The sequence below is a fragment of the Mya arenaria genome, chromosome 9, assembly GCF_026914265.1.
Source record: "Mya arenaria isolate MELC-2E11 chromosome 9, ASM2691426v1".
NCBI classification, from domain to species: Eukaryota; Metazoa; Mollusca; class Bivalvia; order Myida; family Myidae; genus Mya; species Mya arenaria.
In genome coordinates, this window is record NC_069130.1 from 13,037,098 (window position 1) to 13,064,870 (window position 27,773).

The 27,773-nt window shown below is 33.9% G+C and overlaps 2 protein-coding genes across 2 annotated transcripts; one reads left to right on the forward strand and one right to left on the reverse strand.

Annotated features, from left to right (window-relative positions):
* Positions 1 to 950: 950 nt before the first annotated feature.
* Positions 951 to 4,263, forward strand: LOC128203464 (protein c-Fos-like). The gene is made up of 4 exons (XM_052904890.1): positions 951 to 1,022; positions 1,268 to 1,753; positions 2,325 to 2,432; positions 3,399 to 4,263. The coding sequence occupies exons 2-4, from the start codon at positions 1,286 to 1,288 to the stop codon at positions 3,555 to 3,557; spliced, it is 735 nt and encodes a 244-aa protein (XP_052760850.1). The 5' UTR covers positions 951 to 1,022; positions 1,268 to 1,285; the 3' UTR covers positions 3,558 to 4,263.
* An 840-nt stretch (positions 4,264 to 5,103) lies between these two features.
* LOC128203238 (ATP-dependent RNA helicase DDX19A-like) lies at positions 5,104 to 27,694 on the reverse strand. The gene is made up of 12 exons (XM_052904547.1): positions 27,621 to 27,694; positions 27,267 to 27,342; positions 25,660 to 25,882; positions 24,628 to 24,763; positions 23,628 to 23,720; positions 22,341 to 22,443; positions 21,637 to 21,751; positions 20,709 to 20,886; positions 19,141 to 19,381; positions 18,002 to 18,164; positions 7,918 to 8,112; positions 5,104 to 6,604 (listed from the first exon to the last, which is right to left on the reverse strand). The coding sequence occupies exons 2-12, from the start codon at positions 27,321 to 27,323 to the stop codon at positions 6,543 to 6,545; spliced, it is 1,566 nt and encodes a 521-aa protein (XP_052760507.1). The 5' UTR covers positions 27,324 to 27,342; positions 27,621 to 27,694; the 3' UTR covers positions 5,104 to 6,542.
* Positions 27,695 to 27,773: the final 79 nt, after the last annotated feature.

Sequence of the window (27,773 nt, forward strand, 5' to 3'; positions counted from 1 at the left end):
CTCCTGCATATTTTAATTAATTATTCATACAAAGAATGACTGCTATCGTCAATTCCGCCATTGCCATCGGCGCTGCCATAACAGTTGACTGGCTCACATGCTATCACTATAAATTGGCAAATACGGCCACGGAACAACAAACCAGTCCAGATCTACTGCATTCGTACTCTTATCTGTGCGTTTTTCTTTCCTTTCGCACCAAAATCAATACGGTCGGGAAAATAATTTTGAAAAAATAGTGAAATTCATTTTATTTATTTTTTGTACTTTTCGGAAAATTAGACCCGCCGGTTTTGTAAACCAATTTATATAAAAGTAGTGGCCTAAGACAATGAAAAATCTATGATGTATGCATAGCATCATCGCTCTCGTGTACGATAATGATAGGCAATATCATTGGCTAAAAAATAATGTTATAATCTAAGTGTAACATTAAAGATGCACTCTTACTCCGAAAATAGACATACCACATTTAATAATATAGCTTTAATATTCTAAAAGGATGAATAAATGTCGAAAACAATTGATCTTATGAAGGATACCTAGTTTAATTTGAAGGAAATGAGCATCAAACGCGGTATTTCTTCCTTATAAGACTATAGTAGACCACAGTATATCTTTTAGCATTCACCAATCATTTAATATTTTTGCACTTTCTGCTGTTAAATACACGCTTACAGTCTTGTTATCAGTAATAAACATTTTTCATAAATGCATTATTTAGTAAGTAGTTAAAGATTTATCAGTCAAAATTGGTATTTGTTATACATGTGTATGTATTGATTTTAAATAGGAGTGTCACTTTAAATTACCTGTAATACATGTACTAATAAAAGTACTAGCTATAAAGATAACTTATACTATGAGTTCGCTGGGAATCCCACCACTTTCGCGGTTTACGTCGTGTATAAAAGGCATCCATCCTGACGTTAAAATTAACAGTTCAAATCGTTCAATGCCGATAGAGGGAACATTTTGATAATAAAAAAATAAATAAGAAAATGAATACATAAATAATAATGGTAACAATAATAATAATAATAATAATAATAATAATACAAAATAATAATAATAATAATAATAATCATAGTAATAACATATAATGACATATAATAATAATAATAACAATAATAATTTTCAATGAATGCGAAACAAAGATACGCTTTAATTTTTAAAAAAATCAGTCTGATATTCTTTTTTCGAAAATACGCAAATTTTAGATATCGCATTAGGTCAGCAAGAACATTTCTCATGTTTAAATTTACAGCCTAGATCCAGCTGAAAGATGCTGTATAAGCATCAGAAATCCAGAATAGACTGTTACACTACCATGGAGGAAGATAAACCCGCGCAAGTTGTTCCATCAGTGGTACCCACCGTTGTGAGCGGATTATTTGTTAATTCGGAGTCAGATGAAAACACTGACTATTCAACGTCAGATAATGTTGGACAATGCAGCACAATAAATACAAGTGACATTAGATCTGATGCAAGTTCTGTGAACAGTGTCGGGAAATACTCACATTTAAACTCAAATGGTGCATGCGGATATACAAATACAAGTCATACCTCTGACGTCATTGTGTCAGATTCCGGCAGTGATGACGTCGATGACGTCACACGACGTGAGCTTTTAGAAAACGGGTTGACGCCATTTATAAAAGAGGAATTGAAATATTCCATTCAGACAAAACGGTTAAAAGAGGGAAAGCAGGAATTGAAAGTGGAATTTAGCCCTCCACCGGAAGATGTGGTATGTACGAGTATTTCAATAAACTTTACCACCACCATAAATTCATTAATTTCGATTTAAATATTGTTTCAGTATCTACTTTTCCCTGAGGGATTTGCAAAATATTAAGAAACAACTCGACGTACAATTATTCAAACTTGTACATTCACATCGAAAATCCGTATTTCCCGTGTTTTTTATTTAAATATATGAATACCGTATATTAGTCGTTTCCGGTTCGGTATTTTTCAATCATTTGACGAGGGTTCTAGGAAACGAGGAGAATCATTAATAGATGTGAAAACGAATTATAAGTGTAATTAGAACTCGACCTACATTTTCAGCCAATGAAATTGCAAATAGGCAAATCATTAAGTAATTGGTTTGATTATTTACTATTACTAAGATCCATCTATTTGTTTAAAATATGCATTCAACTAAAATGTGTTCCTTGGAATTAACAAGCTAAATTTAAACACTTTGAACTTTCATAGAGGAAGCGGTAATTCGACGTAAACTTTGTATCTAAAATACGTTACTTTCCTACCTAATAAAATTGCCTTCTCTTTAACTAACCCGGACGTTGTTACAGCTTACACCGGAAGAGGAAGAGCGTGTGGAAAAACGGCGCGTGCAGAACAGAATGGCCGCGCGCCGCTTCCGGGACAAACAGAAAGACAGAGCCCACACTTTGCAGAAGGTAAATTTGAAAAGCATTAAATTTATTCTTTTTAGATTAAACATATATGTGGTAAAGCTTTTAAAAATAGTGCTTTTATAAAAGAATGTTAATTTTGTTTCGCATCACTTTTGCTTTGAAAGTAGCGTCATTAATGCACAAGTCAATTGTAACCACTCCCCCCCCCCCCACACAGGTTCGGGGGTATACAGGGGATAGCCGGGGAAATGGGCCGTGTTTTTACCTTTCAGGTGGCCCCGCAGTGCACAAAATATAGCGGGGAGTGGGCCTAACCTAAGGTCCCTATGGTGAGGGGGCATTTGGCGGGGAATTTATCAACAGTTTATATCCGCAGGGCGGAGATTTTAGGCGGGGTTGGCTGGACCGAAAGTCAAAGTCCCCGCTATTACCCGGATCGGGGGGGGGGGGGGGCGTTGTTACAATTGACTGGTGCATAACCTCAAGGAAAACGCTACTTAAACTTATGACCGCAGGTCTTTTGTGTGTATTTTTATGCGGAAGAAAAGACAAAAGCAATTTAAGTAGCAACATAATTCAAGCAGAAAAGTATCTTAACCATTTTTTCAAAGAACCATTTGCCTATTTGATTTTAATGGAATGCAATTAGAATAAAACCACAGTAAGTAGGAGAGGTGTTTGTACGAGTTGTAAAACAAATCACGTTTAAGAGAAATATCTATACATGGAAAACCAAATCAATCCTTAATATCAATTTAAATAGTTCTCTAAATCGAAGGAGTGGCGTGCATATTTAGATATCATAGTGAGCTTAGCATGACATGCATGTGTTTATGATAGTAACTTAATAATAACATTACATTCTCTTTGAATTAGATTCGTATCGAATGTCAGTTTTTGTACCTCTCATTTTGTACTTTAAAATCACGGCACGATCTATTGATAAGAAAACAATTATATATATATATATATATATAAATCCGTTTACAAAAAGTTCATATTATTTAGGAGTGTCATCGACTACAAAGCATTCAGACGGAGTTGAGGTACGAACTGGCGCAGGTACGAAAGGAAAGGGACGAATTCCGCCAGGCGCTTGAACAACACATGGCCGCTTGCCCGCTACAGTTTCCCGCGCGTTTCCATGCGTCAACTTCGAACTCTTGACAACATGTGAACACTGTCAACTATTTTTAGAAACAGACGTGATGTCAACATTTTACCTCACAGGAGCTGATATTAGACAGGAACACGTCTTTATGACTTTCCCTGAAATTGCATTCAGGCATATCTAAACAAATTCGGTTTCCGGCGTTTTTATTGCTAGTCCAATATTTTTGTGATCGTTATTTTATCACATTTTGTAATACACATAAATTATCTGAGGACTGACGCGTTTACATGTAGACCCGTGACAATTTAGCGACGGGTGTTAGTGTAAAAAGGATCACCAGACAGATCTTTATCAATAAAATAATAAAAAAAATATTGATTCCCGATATACCGAACCTTTATTTCTTGGCAACATTGGAAACCAAACAAGATTTTTTGGCCTCATCAAAAGATTACAAGACTTCTAAAAACGTGACATTTCGAGAGGAATTTCGTCATAAAAAGTAGGGTCATAAACTGGAACGTATAGTCATTGTTTACTCATCACGACATGCCTAGCTTTTAAATGATCATATGAACAACTCAGGTTGTCATCGACATTTGAAGACAATTGTTTGGCATTTAAGTCAAATGACAAACTGTTATCAAAGAAGTAAACTTGTTTTCGACCTTTGAGATCTATATTCTCCATATCGTTTGTCAGTATTAAAAATTAAATAAAATTGACACTGTTACAACTTTGTAAACACTCAAATATACATGCACCCTTATTTATTGTTTTATTGTTACATTTAAAAAAAATAAAATGACTATAGTGTTGTTTTTGATATAAGATAAACACTTATTATATATATACTCCCAAGCTCGCAATGATTAACACGATATAATATCGCTCATAAATTTATGAAACCAGCTTATCAAATGCTTCCAGGAGCGTAGCCAGGTTCTACTGAATGTTACGCGTGAATAGGTTCGACGCCAAGCTATCTAGCACAGAGAAGCAATGCTTACTTTAGCTGATCTTCCTTTTATTTTTCAAATTGATGTTACGCACATGCGTAATGCTGACTACGCCCCATGGCTACAGTTTAAAAGCAGCATATTAACATCAGTATCCAACTGTAGAAAATTCTCAATAGTTATGGCTAAAATAATGTTTTTCTCCAATTCAATAAAAATTAGCTAATTTGTGCTTTTTCTGATAATGTCAACTTGTCAAGACAAAATAGTTAACAACATTGTTAACTTAATCAAAGATCTGAACAACCAGGCGAATATGTTACTTGGAATCATGAAGAACAAGCGTTTTAAGAAATTCTGATAAACCAAGAAAAAGTGTGTGTGTGTGTGGGGGGGGGGGGGGGGGGGGTTAAAGAGGGGGGTGATTTAAAAATCTCATTTTTCACTAAATTGCAGATTGAAAATTGTAAGAATGAAGCGATTCAAGTGTCTTCTCCCAAAACATTACGGATTTTGTATATATTTCAACATCCAGAAAACCCCCAGACACTAGAGTATGCAATGTCTAATACCATGTATTAAACAAGAATAAAGCCAAGTTATTCTTGAAATGAGTCATATCAAAACAAAAACACATATATATAAACTGTTTTGTAATTTACAAAATTAAAATCAATGTACAAGCACAATGGAGTGACACATGATTATGAAATGTCCATTTTAGATACATGGCAATTTTATAACTACATGTATGTACATTTCAAAGAGGTGCTAAAAACCTTTGTAAAATATGCAGGGCAACAACCAAACTTGGGTCTTAAAGTAGATATGATGTCAGTTAAAAATGTGAATGACTTGGCAGCTGAAGGGCTGAAACTGTTTTGGCTATGGGTTTGGGGATCCTTGGGCCCCCAATTGGGGTCAAAGTGGGTAAAGCACCCTACTGCAGAAGCAAAACTGGCTTTTTAAAAACCTTTTTAGGGCTCTCCTGATTTCAAATATAAAGCTCACCTGAGTGTCAAAAGGAATAACAATTTAAGTTACAACCAAAAGCAATCTTAACTTTTTTAAATCATTAAAAAAAGTTTTTTTTTCGTTTGTTCCTGGAGCCATATCATTCACGGAAATCTGCGAATCCACGGAAAAATCATATCCCTGTCAGACCTCTTAGTTTTGCTGTGATAGCAACCAGAATGTTGGCACCCATGCGCTGACATGGTTAAAAGGTTATAATATATATTCAACGTTATTTACCGTTCTTTGATATCTGAATTACATATTTGAAAATAAGATTAAAGACAGACAATTTTAGAATTTAATGACAAGACCCATTTCTGATTGTTACCGTTTCATATAACTTAAAGCATGATCATTAAAAACAATATCTAGTATTCAGAGCATGTTCTACAGTTCAACAGGATCATAGTTTAATTTAATACTTTATAGTTTAACAGGAACAGAAGAAATTAACAATATCATAAGAAGATGAATTTAATAAGCTTTTGGATTCTGATCAAATTCTTTAAGTAGTAGTGAAAGCAAATTGATTATACCTTCTTCTTTATACATTGTCACTTGGGACCTCTTCATGTTTACCTCTAAATATTAATGTGTTACAAGTTGATGTTTTTATTTCCTCAATGACAGAGCAATCACGATATGTCATTATAAAGTTTTGAACTTTTGACACATGTTCATGTATGTAAACAAACACTAAATCTTGTTCCTTGTTAACACATAACAATGGTAAACATGTTTATCTTTATACACAATGCGTTTTAAAATCATTTTCTGAAATTAAGAACCATACCAGTCAATGAACTTCGCTACAATTTTCAGTAAGGAAAATCTAAGACCCATACATTGTGAAATCTGTTAAGCACTTTGAACTTTTGCACCAGCTAAATTTAAAAATTATGTCATCATTAAAACACTTTTTAACAACTGAATTTTCAGCACAATATCTGATCATTCTAAAAATAGTCCTGATGCAATATAACCTTGACCTCGTCTGTTCACAGTCTATGATCATATTATAGTTAATTTCTTAAGACCAGTCTAGAGATCATGTATTCTATTTTAGGTGCTAATCCTTTCAACTGCTTCAATATCATCTGTATCAAGCAGTTCTATGGTTCGATCTGAAATAGAAATGATGTCATCTGAGTTATTTAAATTATTCACAACATGGTGCAATACCATTTTTTTCTAACATTTAAGTAATGTATGATCATGTCTTATTTCATACTAGTATGCCTGTTTAAAGGGACTAGACACCAGATGATACCATTGCAAGAAAAATAAGAAAATTGCCAAAAACTTACATAAAATTGATACCATTGTGTACAACGCATTGAATTTCAGTCACTTATGTATCACCTTGCTAACAACATGTGTCTTTCGCAGTTGAAGCATATTTTTCCTATTCGAAATTAACTACGTTTGTCTACCACTTTAATCCCAATTAATTTAAAAATAGCAATTTTTTAAACAGCTAAACTCAGCTGCGACAGCAACAAAATGTTATTTCAATCTGGTGACTAGTCCCTTTAAAGTAATCTGCTGACCTGCCAAACATGACATCCAATATTTTAGACACCCAATAAGCTAAATATATCAATATGACAATGCCAGTGGTGTAGCTCCCTATAGGCTATGAAGGTTGTGGCCTACCCATTTTTATCCAAAATTCAAAACAATAAAAATGCCAAAGTAAATCATAACATTACATTGTTGTACATTTTGTAGGGCCACCCATCTTTCTCCCCAATAATTCAGAAAAATAAATATGCCAAAGTAAATTAAAACATTACATGATTGTAAATTCTCTACCTTAAAGCTGCACTCTCACAGATTTACCATTTTTACAACATTTTATTTTTTATCTTGGAAAGAGCAAATTTTTGCGTAGATATCTGCAAACCAATGATATAAGATTGCTGACAAAAAATCAGATCGTAGATTTTCAGATTTCCTTTCGAAAATTTATGTTTTAAGGCTTAAACCGTTACTAACGGTTTAAGAAAAATGCATAAAACATCAATTTTTTAACTTAAATATAAAAACCAGCAATCTAATTTTTGCCAGCAGTCTTATATAACTGGTTTCCATGCATTTTCGCAAAAATGGGCTGGTTCTAAAACAAAAAATAAAAAAGTTGTCAAAACGTTCAATCTGTGAGAGTGAAGCTTTAAGTTATAAGACATCATTTTTTCTATCGAAATCTGTATGGATATTGATGTTCCCCCTAGAACTTGGCCTACATACCATATTCATCAAGGAACCGGTATGCCTCGGATTGCTTAGTATCTAACATGTAAATAAGCAATGTTTTTTCAGCATTGTTTTACCTGCACAGCTATGTAACAGCAAATTGGATTAATTCATGAGTTAAATAGCGTCGACTCTAATCAATGGTAATGAAACATGACATTCTTCCATGGAATTCACTTACTGAAATGTCGTTCTATTGCCTTCATGACTTGGAGGGATTTGTTCGAGTCAATCATGTTGATGGCGATTCCAGCCTTTCCAAACCGACCTGTCCGGCCGATTCTGTGCAAATATGTCTCGCAATCGGCTTGTTTCGTCTCTTGTAACACGGGCATGTCGAAATTTACAACCACTGTTACCATCTCAACGTCTATACCTGGAAACATATAAGAGGGTACATTATAAATATTTATGCCCCACAAAGTGGCGGCATATAGGGTTGCCCTTGTCCGTACGTACGTCTGTCTGTCTGTACGTACATACGTCCCGAAGATTGTTTCCGATCTAATTCTTGAAAACCGTTTGTCCAATCCTCACCAAACTTTAAACACATGTTCGTGACCATAATATCTTGATCAAGTTCGATAGTCATGGAAATCGCTTTAGTCATTTAGGAGTTACGGCCCTTTTTTGCCAAAAATACTTCAAAAATATATGTTTCCAATCTAATTCTTGAAAAGTATGTGTCCAATGTGGATCCAACAAGTTTTTTCCTGCCTGAATGGCGCCATATAACCTATACAGTCTTGCGATGACGTAAAACCCAACTCAACTCAACTTATCCTATATGTGCAGATTACCTGAATAATCATTATGGCTTATTTTCTGTGACAAAAAATCGAAGTGGGGGCATCCGTGTCCTATGGACACATTTCTAGTTTTAAAAAGTGTTAGAAAATTGCTACATAAAATGTCTGTAAAAAGTTAATGACTACAGACCATCTTAAAATACATATTCATGGCTGTCGAACCAATATCAGGTGCAAATCAATGATTTGACAGAAGAGGAGGGGGTCTTACTTAGTGGCTTAACCTTTTGACTTGCACTCCATCCTCAGGATCCACTTATAAAAATAAGATGAATATAATCTATGACAGACCAAGAAATCAATTCCAACATTCATTTCTAAAAAGCCTTAACAACCTTAAACAAATAATGAAGCAAAACGATAATTGGTATTATGTAGGGATGGCAACGAGTACTTGAGTACTCGAGTATCAAATCACTACTCGAGTACTCGGAAAAAACAACTTTAAAAATCACAAAATACCCGATTTACAGAAGTAACAGATCTGGTTAGTTGCCAAGAGGAAAATTTACGGTCCCTCTAATCCCCGCTGTGTACACAATTGACCCTAATAAATTAGTTGAGAGTCGCAAACTGTCAACAAAGGGCACCTATTTCCAATAAGCACTGATGTCAATTAGCGAAGTTTTGATAGCGGAACTTTCACCTACACAATTCTATTGTTTACCATTTAGAGACCTTTCACCAAACAATGGACGCTAACGAACGAACGAGTAGCGATGGTTACGAGCATTGATTTCTTAATGGGCGTATTTTAACTATTTTTGCAATGTTTATCACAATTGATTGGGTTGATATCTTAAATCAAGAATTATAAATATTAATGAGGTAAACAACAGTACCAAGTATTTCATTAATTATTTTTTATGTATGTTATTAATTTTTGTTCATTGTAATTCTGACTGATGTTTATTATAAATCTCGACCATCTAAACCCTCGAACAAAATCCGGGTTTAACTTTCCAGCTTCATTGTAGCTAATTTGAAGTGCATTCTTATTTAAAATCATTAAAGTGAAATGAAAAAGACAAAGTTAAAAGCATGAAACAGCATTTGTTTTCCTGTTAAAGTACAAAATGAAAGTATAATTTAAAGATGAAAATGACCAATAATATGACCAACTCACAATATACGCCATGAACGATACATGTATACATGATCTTGTCTTTCCCAAAAACAAATTCATTTTTTCCGAGTAATCGAGTACCCAAGTACTGGATCGAAAGATTGTCCGAGTACTCGAGTACCAATTTAACTACTTGTTGCCATCCCTAGTATTATGTGATGTAGTTTTAAGCAAGGTTTTAAAAAAGACAGGGTGCTGCAGAAAAGGGGCAAGGTGCTTAAAGGGAGAAAAGGGCACATTGTATAAGGGGCTGTGAAGAATTTGAACATTGTTTTGACAGAACATTAACAGATGTGTTTAATTGAATAATTGAAGTAATATTAGGTTTCAACAACCACACATGTAGTATTTTAGGGTGGGGGTTGGGGGGGGGGATTTAGTGATACCAAAAAAGGACCCCCCATAGCTCTTTAGCTAAAACCCTACATAAAGCTACTAAAAGCTATTCATGAAAAAGACTCATTTTACATTATTAATGTGACTGCTAGGCAATGAAATGTCGGTCATTATTTGAGAATTTAATATAAGAAATTGTAATCCAATACCAATAAATTCAAGGTAACTTTGGATTTCATGGAAATTATCTATGACGTGTTAAATCAGTACAATATTCATGACATCACCATAAGTTGTGACTTATCTGGAACATTATCGATAACATGTATAATCAGTACAATATTGATGGCATCATCAAAAACTGGGGCAAAACTGATGACATCATAAGAAACTAGAACACGGATTGGAACAATTTGATGACATCATCAAAAACTGGGATAATATTGATGACATCATCAAAAACTGGGACAATATTGATGATATCATCAAAAACTGGGACAATACTGATGACATCATAAGAAACTAGAACACATATTGGAAATGCCCATGTGGGCCAAGAGTATGAATAAAACTTGAAAACTTGAAAAACTTGGAACAATATTGATGAAACCATCAGTCATGCTGACACAGAAATATGAAATCATAAATCGCATACTAAATATTTGTAATCTTTGTCAATAAACTGATGAACATAAAGCCACAGAAAACACATAAATGACATCAATTGCGCCAGATACTGAGGTACACCTATGAAATGAAATTACTTCACAATATTGCTTTATATTACACAAATATGCAACTAGTAAAGAAGGAATTTCATACATCAATGGAATAACAATGTCCAGGTCATCGACAGTTCATGCTCAAAGGACAAGTCATGCTAAAGAAATGATAATAGGTTGAATTAGAATGGAATGATAGTATGATAAACGTTATTTTAGTATTGGCAACATCAAAATCCTGGGGATCTTTGATGGACTAAGACATTTCTGCCAAGACACAAGTTTTGATGGCAGCGTTTTCACCTTTTTTGGAATAGAAGATGCACTATTACTCCCAAATAAGATTTACCACAATGAATAATATTGTTTTAATTTTCCAATATGGATGAATAGATTGCAAAAACAATGGTTCTCATAAAGGATATCGAGTTTAATTTGAAAGAAATAAGCATAAAACTTGGTATTTCTACCTTGTAATATTTTAGCACTCACCAATCATTTAATATTTTTCGCGCTTTCTACCATTAAATACACGGTTATAATTTTGTTATCAGTTATTAATATTTTCCATAAATGCATTATTTAGTAAGTAGTTAAAGGTTTATCAGACAAAATTGATGTTTGTTTTACATGTGTATGGATTGATTTTTAATAAGAGTGTCATTTTAAAATTGTGAATTTACCATAGTATATATTTCAAACAAAAGTACAAAGCAATTTAGATAATGGATTTTAAATGAAATGGGAATAAGACTTATTTTAAACATATCTGTACTTTTTAACATGTAAAGAGTTGAAAAAAAAAGATTTTGAACTTTTGTGAATTTTGAGTCCAATTTGTGTGAAAAAAGTATACTTTGGGGATTATACATTAAGCTGCATTTCGGCAGAATTTTCAGTAAATATGAAACACTGGATGGTAATGCGCCACTGTTGCCACTACTGACAAAACATTCCTTGTCACTATCAAAATTGTTTGTTTTTCTTAGCCTAAAGGTATGTTGGATTTCCCCGTTGAACAAATGCCAATTTTTTTTGGCTTACTTTGAATATTTTCAGAAAATGTTACCTGTGTTTCTAATGACCTAGATGTAAAAATAATTTTAACAGGTCTGTATTTTTTACTTTCTGTTTCTTTTTCAAAAAAGAAATTATTTTATACATAGACAGCAATTGGCACCCCTTCTAATGGCTTCTAAGAAGAATGTCACTCCCAAAATCTCCAATCTAGATTCAAAACTAGACCATTGAAAATACAAAAACATCAAGGAATTTCCGATGACACCTCCAAAATGAAAAGTATGGAAGTCAAAAATACCAAAACTATGTCAATAAATTTATTTCCATTTTGATAAAATGTTGTAAAACACTTTCAATGAATCAATGTTGATTGCGTATTTAATCAGAATTGCAGTAAAATGAAGATTTTCAAAAGGTTATAGTATATATGAGACAAAACCTTCCAGGTAGAAGTTTTAGTAAAATAAAAATGACAATAAAGACACAGTGAAAACGTTCTTAGTGACATTAAAAAACAAGAAGATAGAACCTTTTCGCTTTCATCCCTAAAGTTGAAACCCACTTGGCACAGATTAGTTCAGAAAAATAGGTTATCTTAACATAGGGGGAAATAAATGAAATTAATCTAGACTTTGCACAATGCTTCCCTATAAGTGAATGAAAGCAATGGATATACCTTCGGCGGTATTCATATTACTTCTTTAGTCATTTCTTACCTTAACTCAATTTCCTGAAATTTTCGTAACCAAATTATAAGAAAAGTATAAATGTTTTTAAGGTATATTTGTAATCAAATCAGTGAAAATAAAGTTTTAAAAATATTATGAAGCAATTATATCATATGATAAGAAAGATACTTAAGTTAAAAAAAATGGCTAAAGTACGGAAATGACTTATGATGTAATACTTCTCAAGGGTCATTTAAAAAATTATGCAGACTTTCTAGAAAGTCATTAATTTTTTGACATATTCTCATGAAATTTGGTAGGACTGTAACGATTCATAGGTGCATCGTGAAATCGCAATTCGGTAACCGACGATATACTGTATCGTATCGCATTCTAAAAAATTGTGTGTATCGCGTATCGTTAGATTCGTTACCTCTACTTAAGATTTGTATGCTTAAAACACTTTCCAAATATCTTTGCACGGTCCGGTCAATTTGTTAACTTACATTTTAAACTGTCGAAACAGCTAAAGCAACTTCAGCGGCATTTTTGCAAACAGCAGGTAGAACTAGCAAATTACGTTTCAACTAGATATCTTACTTATCTACACCATGTTTATTTTTCAAACTAAAATGAAAAATGGAAATATTTTTTTTTAAATTGCAATTTAATTTTCTTATTTAAATTTGATTTACAAAAGATATGAAAAAAAAAACTGGAATCTGCGAGCTAGCTGTATGCGAAAATGCGGCTGAAGTGGCTTTCGCTGTTTTAACAGTTTTCAGTCGTCTGCAAAGTCAAGAATGGCAGAAGGAAATACTACCGGTAGTAATGAGAAACCCTATAGAAATGCGCCAGCAAAATGTAAGTCCAAAGCTTAGGAGAACTTTGGTTTTGCAAAGTCAGACAATAAACTAGTTTATTGTAAATTGTGTCTGGCTGAATTAAAATATAATGGAAACACTACAAACATGACCACTCATCTTTGCCGCCACCATCAAATAAATCAAACAGTGACCGAGTGTGTCAAAACAAACATTTTGTACTTTGATACCAAAGGAAAACACCAATGGAAAAGGTAAACAAAAGACAAATAAATAATACTCATTTAATAACAATAATAGGCTCAACAATTAACATTTAACAAAGAGGCAAAACTAAATGAACAATTTTCATTTAATAAAAATAGCAAACAATTTACAAAATGATAAAAACATTAAAAATATAGTTTTGGTAAGGATATGCTTAACAATTTACAAAATAGACAAACATTAAAGTCCTACATAAATATTTATATATATATATATATGTAAGTGTATCGTGATATATCGTGAATCACTTACTCCGTATCGTGATACATATCGTATCGTGAGTTGAGTGACGATACACAGCCCTAAAATTTGGTAATATTATAAGTTACGGGGTTAGCAGGTGACCAGATATTGGATATACAGGGCAAGGGAAACCATCCACTCTCACCTGTTTCCTGTGCCCTGTATATCCCTTATCGGGTTACCTACGAACCCCATAACTTAAAGATCACATTGACAACCTGTTTTCATAATTAAATGTTTCATTTATTCACCAGAATATTAATCCAAATATGGAAAAATATAGGGTCACTGCATGACCAGTCCTGGGCTAATAGGGTAGCATGATTCATTTTGGAGGTGTGATATATTGGTATTCTCAGATATTGCACGAAAAATAGACTTAGAGCATTGACTATTTGGTATGTTGATGCTTGTTAAACAGTGAATGGCTAAGATGGAGCACATATAAAATGTGGTTGTATGTAAATGTTTTAGTGATCAAACACTGGGCTATTCTCTGGAAAAGGGGAAGGGGCCTGGGACTTTTGAGAGGGATTTATTTCGCAGTGTTTTAGTAAAAACACTGCTTTTTTTGTATGTAATGTGCATGCTTAACTTTTGATTTGTTATCAAACACCTTCAGGGCCTTTTTACCAGTTATTGGTTAGTAGTTTTTGTAAGGGAAAAAATCCTGTTAATTTCAGTTTTGGGAAATATCTCGGAGTACGGTACTATTTCAAACATTTTTGGGACAACAAATGGAGTAAATATGTCGTTCAGAGACATCATTTAATAAATCGAGAGATTTTCATTACCGTATATAAAAAAAGAAAAAAAAAGATTGAAAATATTCTTTTTAATATTTCTAGGGGAAAAACTAAGCTTATTCCGAGGAAAACAAGAGCTGTCACAGAGACAGCACGCTCGACTATTCCGCCGCTTTTCAATGTAAGGATTGAAAAGTTTTGGCGAAACATGCATGGATCACTGTTAGATTAGATTTCAATGCAATACATGGTGTTCTGAGATATTAACATAAATGTGGTTCCATGCAAAATATTAACGAGAATTTCTAAGTCTAATAATAAAGGGCCATTATTTGCAAAATACAGTTATCTAACTTGGTTATTCAATTAAGTTGGGTGGTTGAATACCATTGTATAAAGTCTCAATGCAATACATCAAATAGTTGCTGAGATATTATCCTATGTGTGCTAACATGCAAGACCTTAACCAGAATTTCTAAGTCGCATAATAAAGGGGCAAAAATTATATATTATAAATGATAGAGTTATCTTACTTGATTAAATAAGAAGGTTAAATAGATGGGAGCCTGTAGAGTTATCTTACTTGATTAAATAAGAAGGTTAAATAGATGGGAGCCTGTGTGTAAATTTTCAATGCAATACATGACATATTCGCTGAGGTATTGACTTAAAAGTGGTTACATGCAAAACCTTAACCAGAATTTCTATGTTGAATAAAAAAGGGGCCATTATTTTAATTTAATGCAAACTGGAGTTATCTTACTTGCTTATTTAAGTAGATGGTTGAGTACCATTGTATAAAGTATCAATGCAATCCATCAAGTAATAGCTGAGATATTAACCTATGTGTGCTTACATGCAAAACCTTAACCAGAATTTCTAAGTCAAATAATAAAGGCCCATAATTTGCATTATATTCAAAAAAGTGTTATCTGGGAATACAAATCTAATGTTTCAATGCAATACTTGATATATTTGCTGAGATATTGACTTAAATGTGGTTACATGCAAAACCTTAACCAGAATTTCTAAGTCGAATAATAAAGGGCAATTATTTTGCATTAAATGCAAACTAGAGTTATCTAACTTGGTTAATTAAGTAGGTTGGATGGTTGACTACCATTGTATAAAGTCTCAATGCAATACCTGAAGTAGTTGCTGAGATATTAACCTATGTGTGCTTACACGCAAAACCTTAACCAGAATTTCTAAGTCGAATAAAAAAGGGCAATTATTTTCATTAAATGCAAACTAGAGTTATCTAACTTGGTTAATTTAGTAGGTTGGATGGTTGAGTACCATTGTATCAAGTATCAATACAACACCTCAAGTAGTTGCTGAGATATTAACCTATGTGTGCTTACACGCAAAACCTTAACCAGAATTTCTAAGTCGAATAATAAAGGGCAATTATTTGCATTAAATGCAAACTAGAGTTATCTAACTTGGTTAATTTAGTAGGTTGGATGGTTGAGTACCATTGTATCAAGTATCAATGCAATACCTCAAGTAGTTGCTGAGATATTAACCTATGTGTGCTTACACGCAAAACCTTAACCAGAATTTCTAAGTCGAATAATAAAGGGCAATTATTTGCATTAAATGCAAACTAGAGTTATCTTACTTGGTTAATTTAGTAGGTTGGATGGTTGAGTACCATTGTATCAAGTATCAATGCAATACCTCAAGTAGTTGCTGAGATATTAACCTATGTGTGCTTACACGCAAAACCTTAACCAGAATTTCTAAGTCGAATAATAAAGGCCTATTATTTGCATTATATTCAAATAATTGTTATCTAACTTCATTAATTTAGTATGTAAGATAGTTGGGAATACATATCCAAAGTTTAAATGCAATAACTGATGTATTTACTGAGATAATGACTTAAAGGTGCTTACATGCAAAACCTTAACCAAGGTGTGACGCCAACACCGATGCCGACGCCACCGCCGACGCCAGGGTGAGTAGTTACTAGTATAGCTCTCCTTATTCTTCGAATAGTAGAGCTAAAAATGAATGCTTCTTTTTACAACCAATTTTTTACACCATGCTACCAAAAAGTGCTATGCATGACGAATAAAAATATTGCCATGGTGAATTACAAAATAAATTAAAACTCATGCTTGCATAGAAGTTGGCAATGGAACACTATAGATAGGGGTTTAGCTAAAGAGTTATGGAATGGTGCTCCACCCAGTCCTTGTTGATAGAACCCGTTTGCCCTCATGGTGATCAAGGTGTCGACACTTTTGCCTTTATAGATTGAAATGCTTAAAAAAATAAAACATTTCTCATGTTTCGGTTATTACTTCATATTAGGGATGGCAACGAGTACCCGAGTACTCGATCGAACGTCCGAGTACTCGAGTACCAAATTACTACTCCTATAAAAAACACCAAATACACGATTTACAGACAAAATATCAGATCTGTTTAGTTGCCAAGAGGACAATTTACGGTCCCACTAATCCCCGCTGTGTACACAATTGACCTCAATCAATTAGTTGACAGTTGTTGTAATAGTTGCAATCGGTCAACAAAGGACCACTATTTCAAATTAGCACTGATATCAATTAGCGAAGTTTTGATAGCGGTACTTTCACCTACACATTCTATTGTATACCAATTAGAAACCTTTCACCAAACAATGGACGCTAACGAGCGAAACAGTATCGACCGACGAGAATTGATTTCTTAATGGGCGTATTTTTGCAATGATTATCACAATTGATTGGTTGATATTTTAAATCAAGAATTATGAATATTAATGAGGTAAACAACAATTACACAGTACGAAAAACTACCATTTAAAAAAAAATGTAGAGTAAACAACTGAACAACTGAACTTCGTATTGAATTTCGTTCACTTTTTTTATGTATGCTATTAATTTTCGTTCATTGTAATTTTGATTGTTGTTCATTTCTGCAGTGCATACTTGTATAAGATAAAACGAATAAGACAAATTAAAAGCCTGAAACAACATTTGTTTTCTTTTTATATTATTTTTTTGTTAAAATACGTAATGAAAGTTTACTTTAAAGGTGAAAATGACCAATAATACGACCAACGCACAATATACGTCATTAACGATACATGTATACACAATCTTGTCTTCGTGAACACATATTCAATTTTTCCGAGTAATCGAGTACCCGAGTACTCGATCAAACGATCGTCCGAGTACTCGAGTATTAATGTTACTACTCGTTGCCATCCCTACTTCATATAATATTTGATTTTTTTTTTTTCATAAATATATAAAATCTTCAGATATTTGGTAGTTGAAACCTAATTTGACTTCATATAAACACAATTCCTTACATTTTCTATCAAATTCATAATGTTCCAAGATCTTCACAACCCAACAAAATATCACCATTTCACACTTAGCACCCTGTCTCTCTATTGCGGCACCCTGCCCTTTTTAAAACCTGTTTAACATTCTACTAAAGAGAGAATTGCATAGGCAAGGCTCCCTGGTAAACACCATTATCACTAACCTCTGGCAGATACATTTGTTGTGATGAGGACTTTCTCCTTCCCATCCCTGAATCTGTTGATGATTGCCGCCCGCTGTGCAATGTCCAGATCCCCTGATAATAACGCCACCGCGTGACCGTCCTTTGTCATCTTTTCTGATAACCAGTGGGCTGTCCGCCGTGTCTGAAAACAAACTTGAGCTATAACAGTCGTTATTTTGGCTGGCATCTAGTTTTTTTTGGACACTGACTTGGGTGCTGAATTTTTTTGGTAGAAGTGTGAAGGGAATGGCAGGTGTTCAACAGCCAACATGTTGACCAACATTCCTATAAAGTTTCATGAGTGTAGGACAATATTTGTTTGTGCTACACAAGATACAATATTTTCAGACCATTATTTACTAATTAAAGGGCTACAACTCTTGTTGGACACAGTGAATTGAGAAAGAAAAGGCAGATGCACCACATATTCATGCTGACCAACATTCCATGAAGTTTCAAGAGGGCAGTTGCAATTCACAAAAGGGAATATTTTTCAGACCTTTATTTGCTAATTCAATGAAATCAACGATTATAGAGCTACAATGTAAATATCAATTTTATTAAGTCAATTAAGAAATCATCATATAGTATAGAAAAACAAAATGTTCAACTTATCTAAGTATTTACTATTTCTGATGAAGACACAATAATTTTCAGACCTCTTTTTACTTATTTAAGTGCCAATACTCTTGTAAGACGAGGTGAAACAAAACGTGCATGTGCATAATTTCCTATGCTATTTCTATGAAGTTTCATGTGTGAAGGTGCTATACTTTTGGATCAATATGTGACACAAGATTTTGTGATGGGACATGATGTGACATACACAACTCTTATTTTGGTTGTCTGGTTAGTGTAGTGGTAAGGGCAATCAGTTCTCACCAAGTGCCTCGGGTTCAATTCCCGGCCTTGGCACATATGATTTTGGTTTGTGGTCACCAAGCTGTACAAGTGGGTTTCCTCCTGATACTGCAGTTTCCCCCAAAAGACGAGACCATACTCTTGCGTATCATCGTACCAACAAGAGTTACTAATATTATGTTGTAAAAACTTGTTTCACAATCATTGTAATATAAATAATATTAAACCATTCTCTTAAGTATGATCAGAAGACTTACTGCACAGAAAATCATTGACTGCCCGATAGAGATGGCGCCATAGATGTTGCCCAGCGCTTGAAACTTCTCTTCCTGGTCTCGACATTGCACATAGAACTGTCGGATGTTATTGAGGCTTTCCTCGTCTCGACGTAGCTTTATTACGACAGGATTATTTGGGATTACTGCCTGGGCAAATTTCATTACATCGTCTTCGTAAGTGGCAGAGAATAGTAACATTTGACATGTTTTAGACAGCTGCCTGAAATTGAAATGATGTACAAAAATAATGTACCAAATATGAATCAGGAATGTTCATGAGGCGTTAAGAAAATAACACTGTGGTTTCTGTTTCATGCTGACAATTTTTAAGGTTCCTTAGTTGGATGGAAATATAAGAATCATTACCAATGCTATGTAGTCTATTTTTCTCAATCAGAAAAAATTCCAATGAACATAACAATTCAGATACATTTTATTCTATTTAACCACACTCAAATTTATGGAAAATGCACACGTTATTTATATGGTATTTTAACAGTACTAATACAAATCAATTGTAATTTTCCTAAATTTCACCAACTGATATGTGTTTTTATATGAAAAAAACTCATTGAAGCGAAACACTGTTATTCCCCCAGTTTAGAGTAATATCCTTTCCCAAAATAGCTGGAAAAAGTCTGAATTGTTCTCTTTCTCAATATAACTAGTAGTTTTTCCGCTACCCGATGTTTAAAAAATGTCAGCTTGTTTGCTTCTACTCAGGCTTGTTCAAACTTTAAGATTACAAGCTGTTCAAATTACTGATTTCGTTCACTGTCATGAAGGCCCGCCTGTGAGAGTTGTACTGCATAGTGCCCCCACTCCCCCAGAATATCAGCAGCAGGGCTTCTAAAAACCGGCAATTTGCCGGTCTGGACCGATTTTGACCAAGCCAAAAATTTTCTTATTTTTTTTTTATAATTTTCGGTCCAAAACGATTAGGCTGGTAAAAGTTGCAGAAATTGTAATACACAAATATTCATGGGTCATTCACACATTCAAAACTACCCCCAAAAGGTCATAAAAGTGTCATAGTTACCATGTGACTAATGCGACCAGCTGCTTTTTCTGCTACACTAATCACTCTATAGCCTATCTGTTAATTAGCAGACGCTTGCAATCATGTGTATTGGTAGGTCGCAGAAGACACAATTAAACAAACTATGTGTTAATTGTGTGCTTGCAGCTATCCTGATTAAGTGTTAAAATCGGTCCATTATTCACATGGCAATATGAATATGCTATGTCGTCGACGATCATTACATGATATATCCGTTTGTTGATTACCAAACTGTTAAATTTAAATTGTTTTTTTAAATTGAATATGTCATCGTTAATCCGAACCTAGTCATATATAAGATATCAACAGCGACACACTTGATTAACAACATAGTCTGGAAGCTGAGTGCGCCGCTTACGTCATTTTAATTCGGGGTTGAGGTTCCAACATTTTAGAAGCCCTGATCAGCAGATAGCATTGGTTCTCCGATAATCCATAGCAAAATTTAGTCTGATTCCCAACACTATAATACAGCCCCCATCCTCACCTCTGTATGCGTATACTCTGGTCCTGATGACCCTGTGTGGCTATCATAACATCTGCTTCATCAAGGACGAATACTGTCAGTTTCTTTGGGTCCACGCTTTTATACTTGAGGCACCAGTCAGACACAGTGCCGGGCGTGCCTATCAAGATGTGGTCCAGGCTCCTCTGACCACGAGCAACTGAAATAGGGAGAAAAGGTTTTAAAAACTGCTGTATGTATGAAAATATCCGGGTTCATGCTCATAAAATATCATAGAACAATAATGTGAAATTTGAATGACTGATGAGCTCATATTGTTTTGGTTTCATTTCAAAGGGTTTGACACGTAAAGAAAGAACATGTAAAAACATTAAAATCATGCATTTTTGGCCTTGAAGGATTGCAGAATATGGTAAGTCATTCTACATCAGATTTCAGTTTTAATAACAAAATACAAACAAGCAGCCAGGTATTTCTATCATAATTATCGAATGCAAAACTTATCAAAAGGCAGCTTTGTAAAAAAAAAGGGCACACCGGGGCACAGTTAAAAGGCAGCAGGGGACCAGAAAAGGGCTGTGGGGCTCTCCTGCTATTTATGCCCAGCTGGAGCACTGAAGCAGATACTTGACCACAAATGGATTAAATGTTTTGGATATATATAACCTAAGACTGAGTTGCTAATACTTTTTTTTTTGTAAATGTAGCCGAAAAAAAGGCACCATTTTCAGAAAAAATGAAACAATTGGCATTATACATATACCAGTGTTCTTAATAAGAACCAGCTACTGGCCAAAATGGATCATTCAAATGGCAACTTGGACAGCTAAAATTTGGAAAAATAAGTGAATTTTAAGTAGAATGAGAAGTAGATGGTCAGAGACTATTTGACACAGTTCAACACTAACTTATTAAAACCCTGTATACAAAATAACATGTCATATCATACTTCTTTCCCCTTTCACAGCGTAGCCTATTTTAACGTTAACCATATTTTTGGCCATCTTCTCTGTTACGCCGCCTATCTGTAGAGCCAGCTCGTAGGTGGGCGCCAGGCACAGGCACTGAAATAAGGGACATCATTTTTTACATCATTATTTAATCATCCATTGGGCTCTCTGTCTTAGTCGTATTCTCCATCACACAGACAATTGCACACTATCTGAAGTGAAGCTCAAGTTCAAAACTCAAGACTCTCAGTGCAGACATTGGATAAACATGCCCAGAATCTTAATCTAGAGCTTGAAACCAAAAATGACTCAACAAGCCCTTGCTATATAAAATCCAGGACTTCAGCGAGCCATAAAGCATTTTAACAGTGCAGAGCTTGCTGGCTTTTAAAGATTTCTATGTTCGATCACTATCAGTATACTTTAAGTGATTTTAGTCACCTTTTTTGTGAACAGCACCAGGGCCCTTGGAATTTTGAAAAATGTGACAAGTGTCTAAAATTGTTATTTTTTTTTTTAAAGATTTTCAATTTTTGAGTTTCATTTTTTACCACAGCAGGGTCTTACACGCAGCTGCCAATATCAACCACTGACAAGTGATGCCCGAAACTATCAAAACAACATCAGCATAGCAGCTATGACACTACTATAATAATTCTTAACTTAAGAAAACATAGCCTTTAGCATACGATATGTATTTTACCTGTGTATGTGGGAGATTAGGGTCTACCCGACTGAGCATTGTAAGGACGAAGGCTGCCGTCTTCCCTGTACCACTCTGACTTTGAGCTATCATGTTGGTTGGCCTGGTTAATGAAACCATATTCAAAATCACAATGTATTCTTTATGGATATTTCAATTTGACCAGACAAACTTTACTAACGCTTTTCCGAGGTTGGAATGCCTGTTTAATTGTGATTATTTATGAATTACTAAGTACATATCCATGTATTTCCAGGATTAAACAAGAGCAGTCAAAGGAATGTGATTTTTTTTTCCTGATTTGGCCTTGTCCAAGTTGTAGCCAAATGACTTCTGAGCGAATAATATCAGCTATATTGAAGCATTTTTTTTTTAAAGCAAAAACTGCCATAAACTGCCATAAACTGCCATAAATCAATGAAATGTGGTCCCTGATTTGGCACTGTCTGAGTTATAGCCAAATGACTTCTGAGTGAATAATATTGGCTATAATGAAGCAATTTTATTGTACAATTCAAACATTTACTGACACCTTAACCTTTGAGAAATGAACATGACCCACCTTTAAATCCCATTAACAATAAAAAAGACAGTGGTGAGACAAGAATGTAATAGACAGACATACTAAGAGCTACAGATAACTTTTTTACTTAAGTGTATGGTACACCCTTGGGCCATTCATTAAAGTGTAATGGCAATTTCTAAAGTGTACTGGTACATTAAATTACAAAATTGAATGACTTATTTTATTTTATGAACTTTTATAGTACATAATTATACATGTATAAGAACTTACACAAAATTGAAATGGTGCTCAGCAAATTACAGGTCTTGATTAATTTAAACATCTTTACTACTTTCATGGCTTAAAGCCCTCTGTAAGTCTCCTAGGATAGTGAATTGATTTTAACAAACTGGTTTAACATTTAGTCAAAACGGCTAGCTAGAATGGTAAAAAATACTCGGAAGAAAGTTACGTCCTATTTATTATTTTTAATCGTACTGGTACGAACAACTGTTTGATTATATGTCATAATGGGCGATTTTTAAAGTGTATTTAAGCCCATTACGACCCTTATCTGTAGCTCTGCATACCGCAGCACCTATTTTACTATCCCGGCTTGGGGTGGATAAGAACGGAATGAGAAGCTTATAAAAATAGAAAATTTACTTAATCAATTTATTTAATGACACACATATGTTGGCACAAAATTACTACCAATTGAGTGAACAGAGCAAGAAAAAGAGTAGCAGCTTAACACTTGATAAATCTGTTCAAGAACTTACGGGTCAGCAAGCAAGACTGGTAATGCTGTTTCCTGTATTTTTGAAGGTGCGTTGAACCCCATTTCATATACACCCTTCATCAGTTCTGGCTTCCTGTTACAATAAAAATATTGTAAGTCTGATAATCAGTGATGCGTTAGAATGTAGTCTGTTATAATTAAAGATGCACTCTTAATCCCAAACAAGATTGACCACAATTAATACAATTGTTTTAATATACCAAAAAGGATAAATACATGTCAATAACTATATGGTTCTTATGAAGGATACTGAGTTTAATTTTAAAGAAAGGTGCAGAAAACACAGTATTTCTACCTTATGAGATGATAGTAGATCGCACTAAATCTTTTAGCATTCACCAATCATTTAATAGTTTTTGCGTTTTCAAATATTAACTACAAGGTTACAATACTGTTATCAGTTATTAATATTTTCCATAAATTAGTGATGTTCCGATGATCGATTATAATCGAAAATCGATTGGGTGGGCCTGAAATCGGCGACAATCGATAGTAAGTGTTCAGATGTTATGTTTAACAAAATGGCTGATGAAAGCTACAATGAGCAAGAAAATGAACTAGTTTTTATACAACAACACTTTATAACTTCAATCATAGACATAAGGTATATGCATATAATGATTAAGAGTTTAATACTGTACATGAATAAAACTACAACTCAGGTAATATCTAGTATTTTAAAAACCGATTGTACTATCGATAATCGGTTACTTGAGTGGAACCGATCATCGATAGTAAAATTGCAACTGATTCCCAACACTACCATAAATGCATTATTTAGTAAGTAGTTAAAGGTTTATAACTCAAAATTTATGTTTGTTATACATGTGTATGTAATGATTTTGAATAAGAGTGTCACTTTAAATTAATGCTTGCAAATCACAATCATCCAAATGACAAAATATTGCCTGGGAAAAAATATAACAGTATTTATCTAAACCCAGCCAGTCATGGAAAATCTGAAAATTGTAAGTACTTACAGATGGAGGGCTTCAAATGACTTCACTGAGTAGAGTGGAGAGTTGGGATCTTTTTGTAACACCTCCAGATCTGCTTTTGTGGAGACAAGCTTGGAGTGAAGCAGCTTGTGTAATAGTGATTCATCCTCTTTTGTCACTGTAAAAAAACATAAATAAATTATTTTTTCAGTGGTACACAGAACAGCCTTTCAATTCTGTATATATCTGTACTCTTAATTCAGTGATTCATATTCTAAATATTTTTTTTTGCAATGGCCAGTTAAGCAAATGGCAAGTGGTGAAAATGTGAAATTTTGCCACAACTAAATTTAAAATTAGGAGAAATTTTTCTTTCATAAATACTGACAGAAAATCGTTATGTAAAATAAATAAATGCATAAAGGATTTTATATAAGTGGTCATTCAATAAGAAATTAAGTTTCAATTTTACTGCAAACAGACATAAAATATGTACATGTGACATCAGCTGTGTGCTTGACCAATAGCAGATTCATAACAACAGTAAACATATTTAATTAAATTACGTACTGAACGACCACTCAAGTGATACCTTATTTAAATTACAAATACCAATTTGATTATTTACAGCACTTATCTCATAAAAGTTTGCTATTATATAGCGTACATATTTTAAATGCTATATTCACTGATGAATATTTATATGAAAAACTACAGAAACAAGCACAGTAGTCGAAAGTTTTAATATAAACCCCGTTTGATGGCATAGGGTCAACGCCAAAGATCACAAAAACAAACAATCACTAACCAGAAATAAGAAACTACAGCACAAAACTCCATAAACATCACAGTTCAGATATACTTAAAATAAAAAAATAAGGGGTGTTTTTCAAGGATTGTTAGGTATTGCCTTGGAACAGTCACTTAAGTCAAGTAAAATATTATTTAATATTACACTAATAAAATATAAAATGATGGTATTTCATCTATTGTAAAAGCATATTTTCTTAATGGCCTGTTACTTAACAGCATTGTTAATTCAACCTTCGTAAAAGCATTGGACAATACACCAACCCCCATGTTCTTCCTCCTCCCCAGCTGCCCCTGCCCCAGCTTTAGCTGTAGCCCCCGTATCCCCTGCCCCTCCAGTTGCCCCTTTGACTCCTCCCTCAGCCCCCTGGGCTCCTGTTGCCTGAACTCCTGTTGCCTGGGCACCTGCTGTTGTTGTTGTTGTTGATGATGTTGATGTGGTGGGCTTGTCACCGCCGCTGGCACCAGCAAGATTCAGACCGCCAACCTGGATTAGATGACAGTTGAAACAAAAACATACCTGGATGATTCATTAAAAAAATCAAATAAATCTGCAATGTTTATTTTTTTATATCCACATCAGTCAAATAACAGAATGAGTCTGTAATAAAAACTGATCTTCCAAGAGAAATCCAAATAAGCTTGATACATTACACAGTCAAGTTCAATGGTTTAATGGTGGTGTAGTGTCAGCTGTGAGGGCACTGTAAGTGAAAATATTTTTTGCACAAAACAAGCTTTAAATGCATTAAACACGGGATTTACCTTTCCAATAAGGCAAATCTTGACTGACACAGACAACAATTATGCCAATCATAACAACTAGGCCATCTCCAACACACTTGGAGATAGACCTCATAAATACAATCGTAACAACTGGGCCATCTCTGAGGTGTTATGATTGTTGTAAAACTGTGAACCGCAGCCTTGCAGGTGCCCTTCATGTATATATATTGTTATGTTTTGACAGTTGAAATGGAAATAACCCATCAAACTCATAATTATTTGTTGGATATTTTTTTGTGTGTGTACGAACTAATACAAAATAACATTATCTGGTAACATTTCTTGTTTTTATGATATTTTATTGACGCAATATGCTTTAACCCAGAATCCCAATTGGAATAACTACCCACTTTTGGTACAAAACAATTTATACATGAAGGATTTGCCATATCAAAAATCGTACAAAAAATCTGTCAACGTACAATAATAATTTTTTTTTAACTACCAACAGCCTTGCTGTTACCATTGGGATCAATTCAGGCACTTATAACAGCAGTAGAATTAGTCGAAAGACCTGTGTATGGCAAAATTTTGGCAATAGTGTGTTTATTTTTAATCAAATTCCTGCTTTAATTTGGAATAACTGGTAAGATTCTTGCCATTATGATGTAAAAATGATTGTTCTTTGCGCAGAACGCAGTGATCAATATGCTTAGGATTGGTATATTAGATATAAAATTCATGTTTGAACTGTAAGTTTATCGTTTTCATGATGAATTGTGTCTAGGAAAGTTTCTTCTCTTGTCAATTATATAACCCTAGTGGATTTTTTTATTTTAAAGTGTGTTGAAATATCGTCGACAAATTATGATTAATAGTTGAAGGTGTCCCATAACGTGATAAGCAGCCCATAAATTGTTGTATTATTTAATTTTCAGGATAAAGACTGATAAAACCCAGCTGAGGTCACAGGCAACTATTAAAACTAAGCTAGGGGCAGCTGTTGGGATCTGCATGATACATTCAAGTGCTTCAAACAGCCTTGAATTGAGCTAGCTTTTAAAGTGATGCAGTTGCAGTGTCAAATATGAGTCGAAAGGTAGAGGGTTCATACATACCCTCTTACTTTCACTTATCTGGCATACCTTTTGAGTAAGGTTCTTTTCCTGTTCATCAACAATGGCTCCCCAGTCATCTGCCATTTTTCTTTTGTTGTGTTGTCTGTAAAAAAAACAGGTTTCTGTCACAGTCAGCGAGGGCTTTTTAAAACGAAACAAGAGTCATAATATAATAAAAGTCACGCTTGTTGTATATTTTTGGTATCCAATTATTTCACAATTTTCTAGGAACGAAAGTTCACAATCTTACTTTCAGTTTCAAAATAAGACGCCGGTAAGTGATTATTCGGTCAAGAGACAGAATAAAATTTATGCAGTTAATAAACATTCTAAAGCAATGTTTCATAACACGTTTAAAATAAATATTAAACAAAATTATACCTCTTAACTTAGATGTTTTTGCTTTATTTTCGTTTTATTTCTGTATCGTGCTGTCCGGAAGCTAACAATCCTTGCAATTTATCCGTTTCGAATTTATATAAAAAATATTTACATGTTTCATTTTATGACACACATGATTTATAAATTCATAGA

Excerpts from the sequence above, each read along its gene's own strand:
- LOC128203238 (XM_052904547.1), bottom strand. The coding sequence starts at position 27,323 with ATGGCAGATGACTGGGGAGCCATTGTTGATGAACAGGAAAAGAACCTT. Across the intron at positions 21,752-22,340 it reads CTAATCTCCCACATACACAG|TGCCTGTGCCTGGCGCCCAC; the intron begins GTAAAATACATA and ends CCCTTATTTCAG. Across the intron at positions 18,165-19,140 it reads AGTCAATGATTTTCTGTGCA|ACACGGCGGACAGCCCACTG; the intron begins GTAAGTCTTCTG and ends GTTTGTTTTCAG.
- LOC128203464 (XM_052904890.1), top strand. The coding sequence starts at position 1,286 with ATGCTGTATAAGCATCAGAAATCCAGAATAGACTGTTACACTACCATG. Across the intron at positions 1,754-2,324 it reads GCCCTCCACCGGAAGATGTG|CTTACACCGGAAGAGGAAGA; the intron begins GTATGTACGAGT and ends ACGTTGTTACAG. Across the intron at positions 2,433-3,398 it reads GAGCCCACACTTTGCAGAAG|GAGTGTCATCGACTACAAAG; the intron begins GTAAATTTGAAA and ends CATATTATTTAG.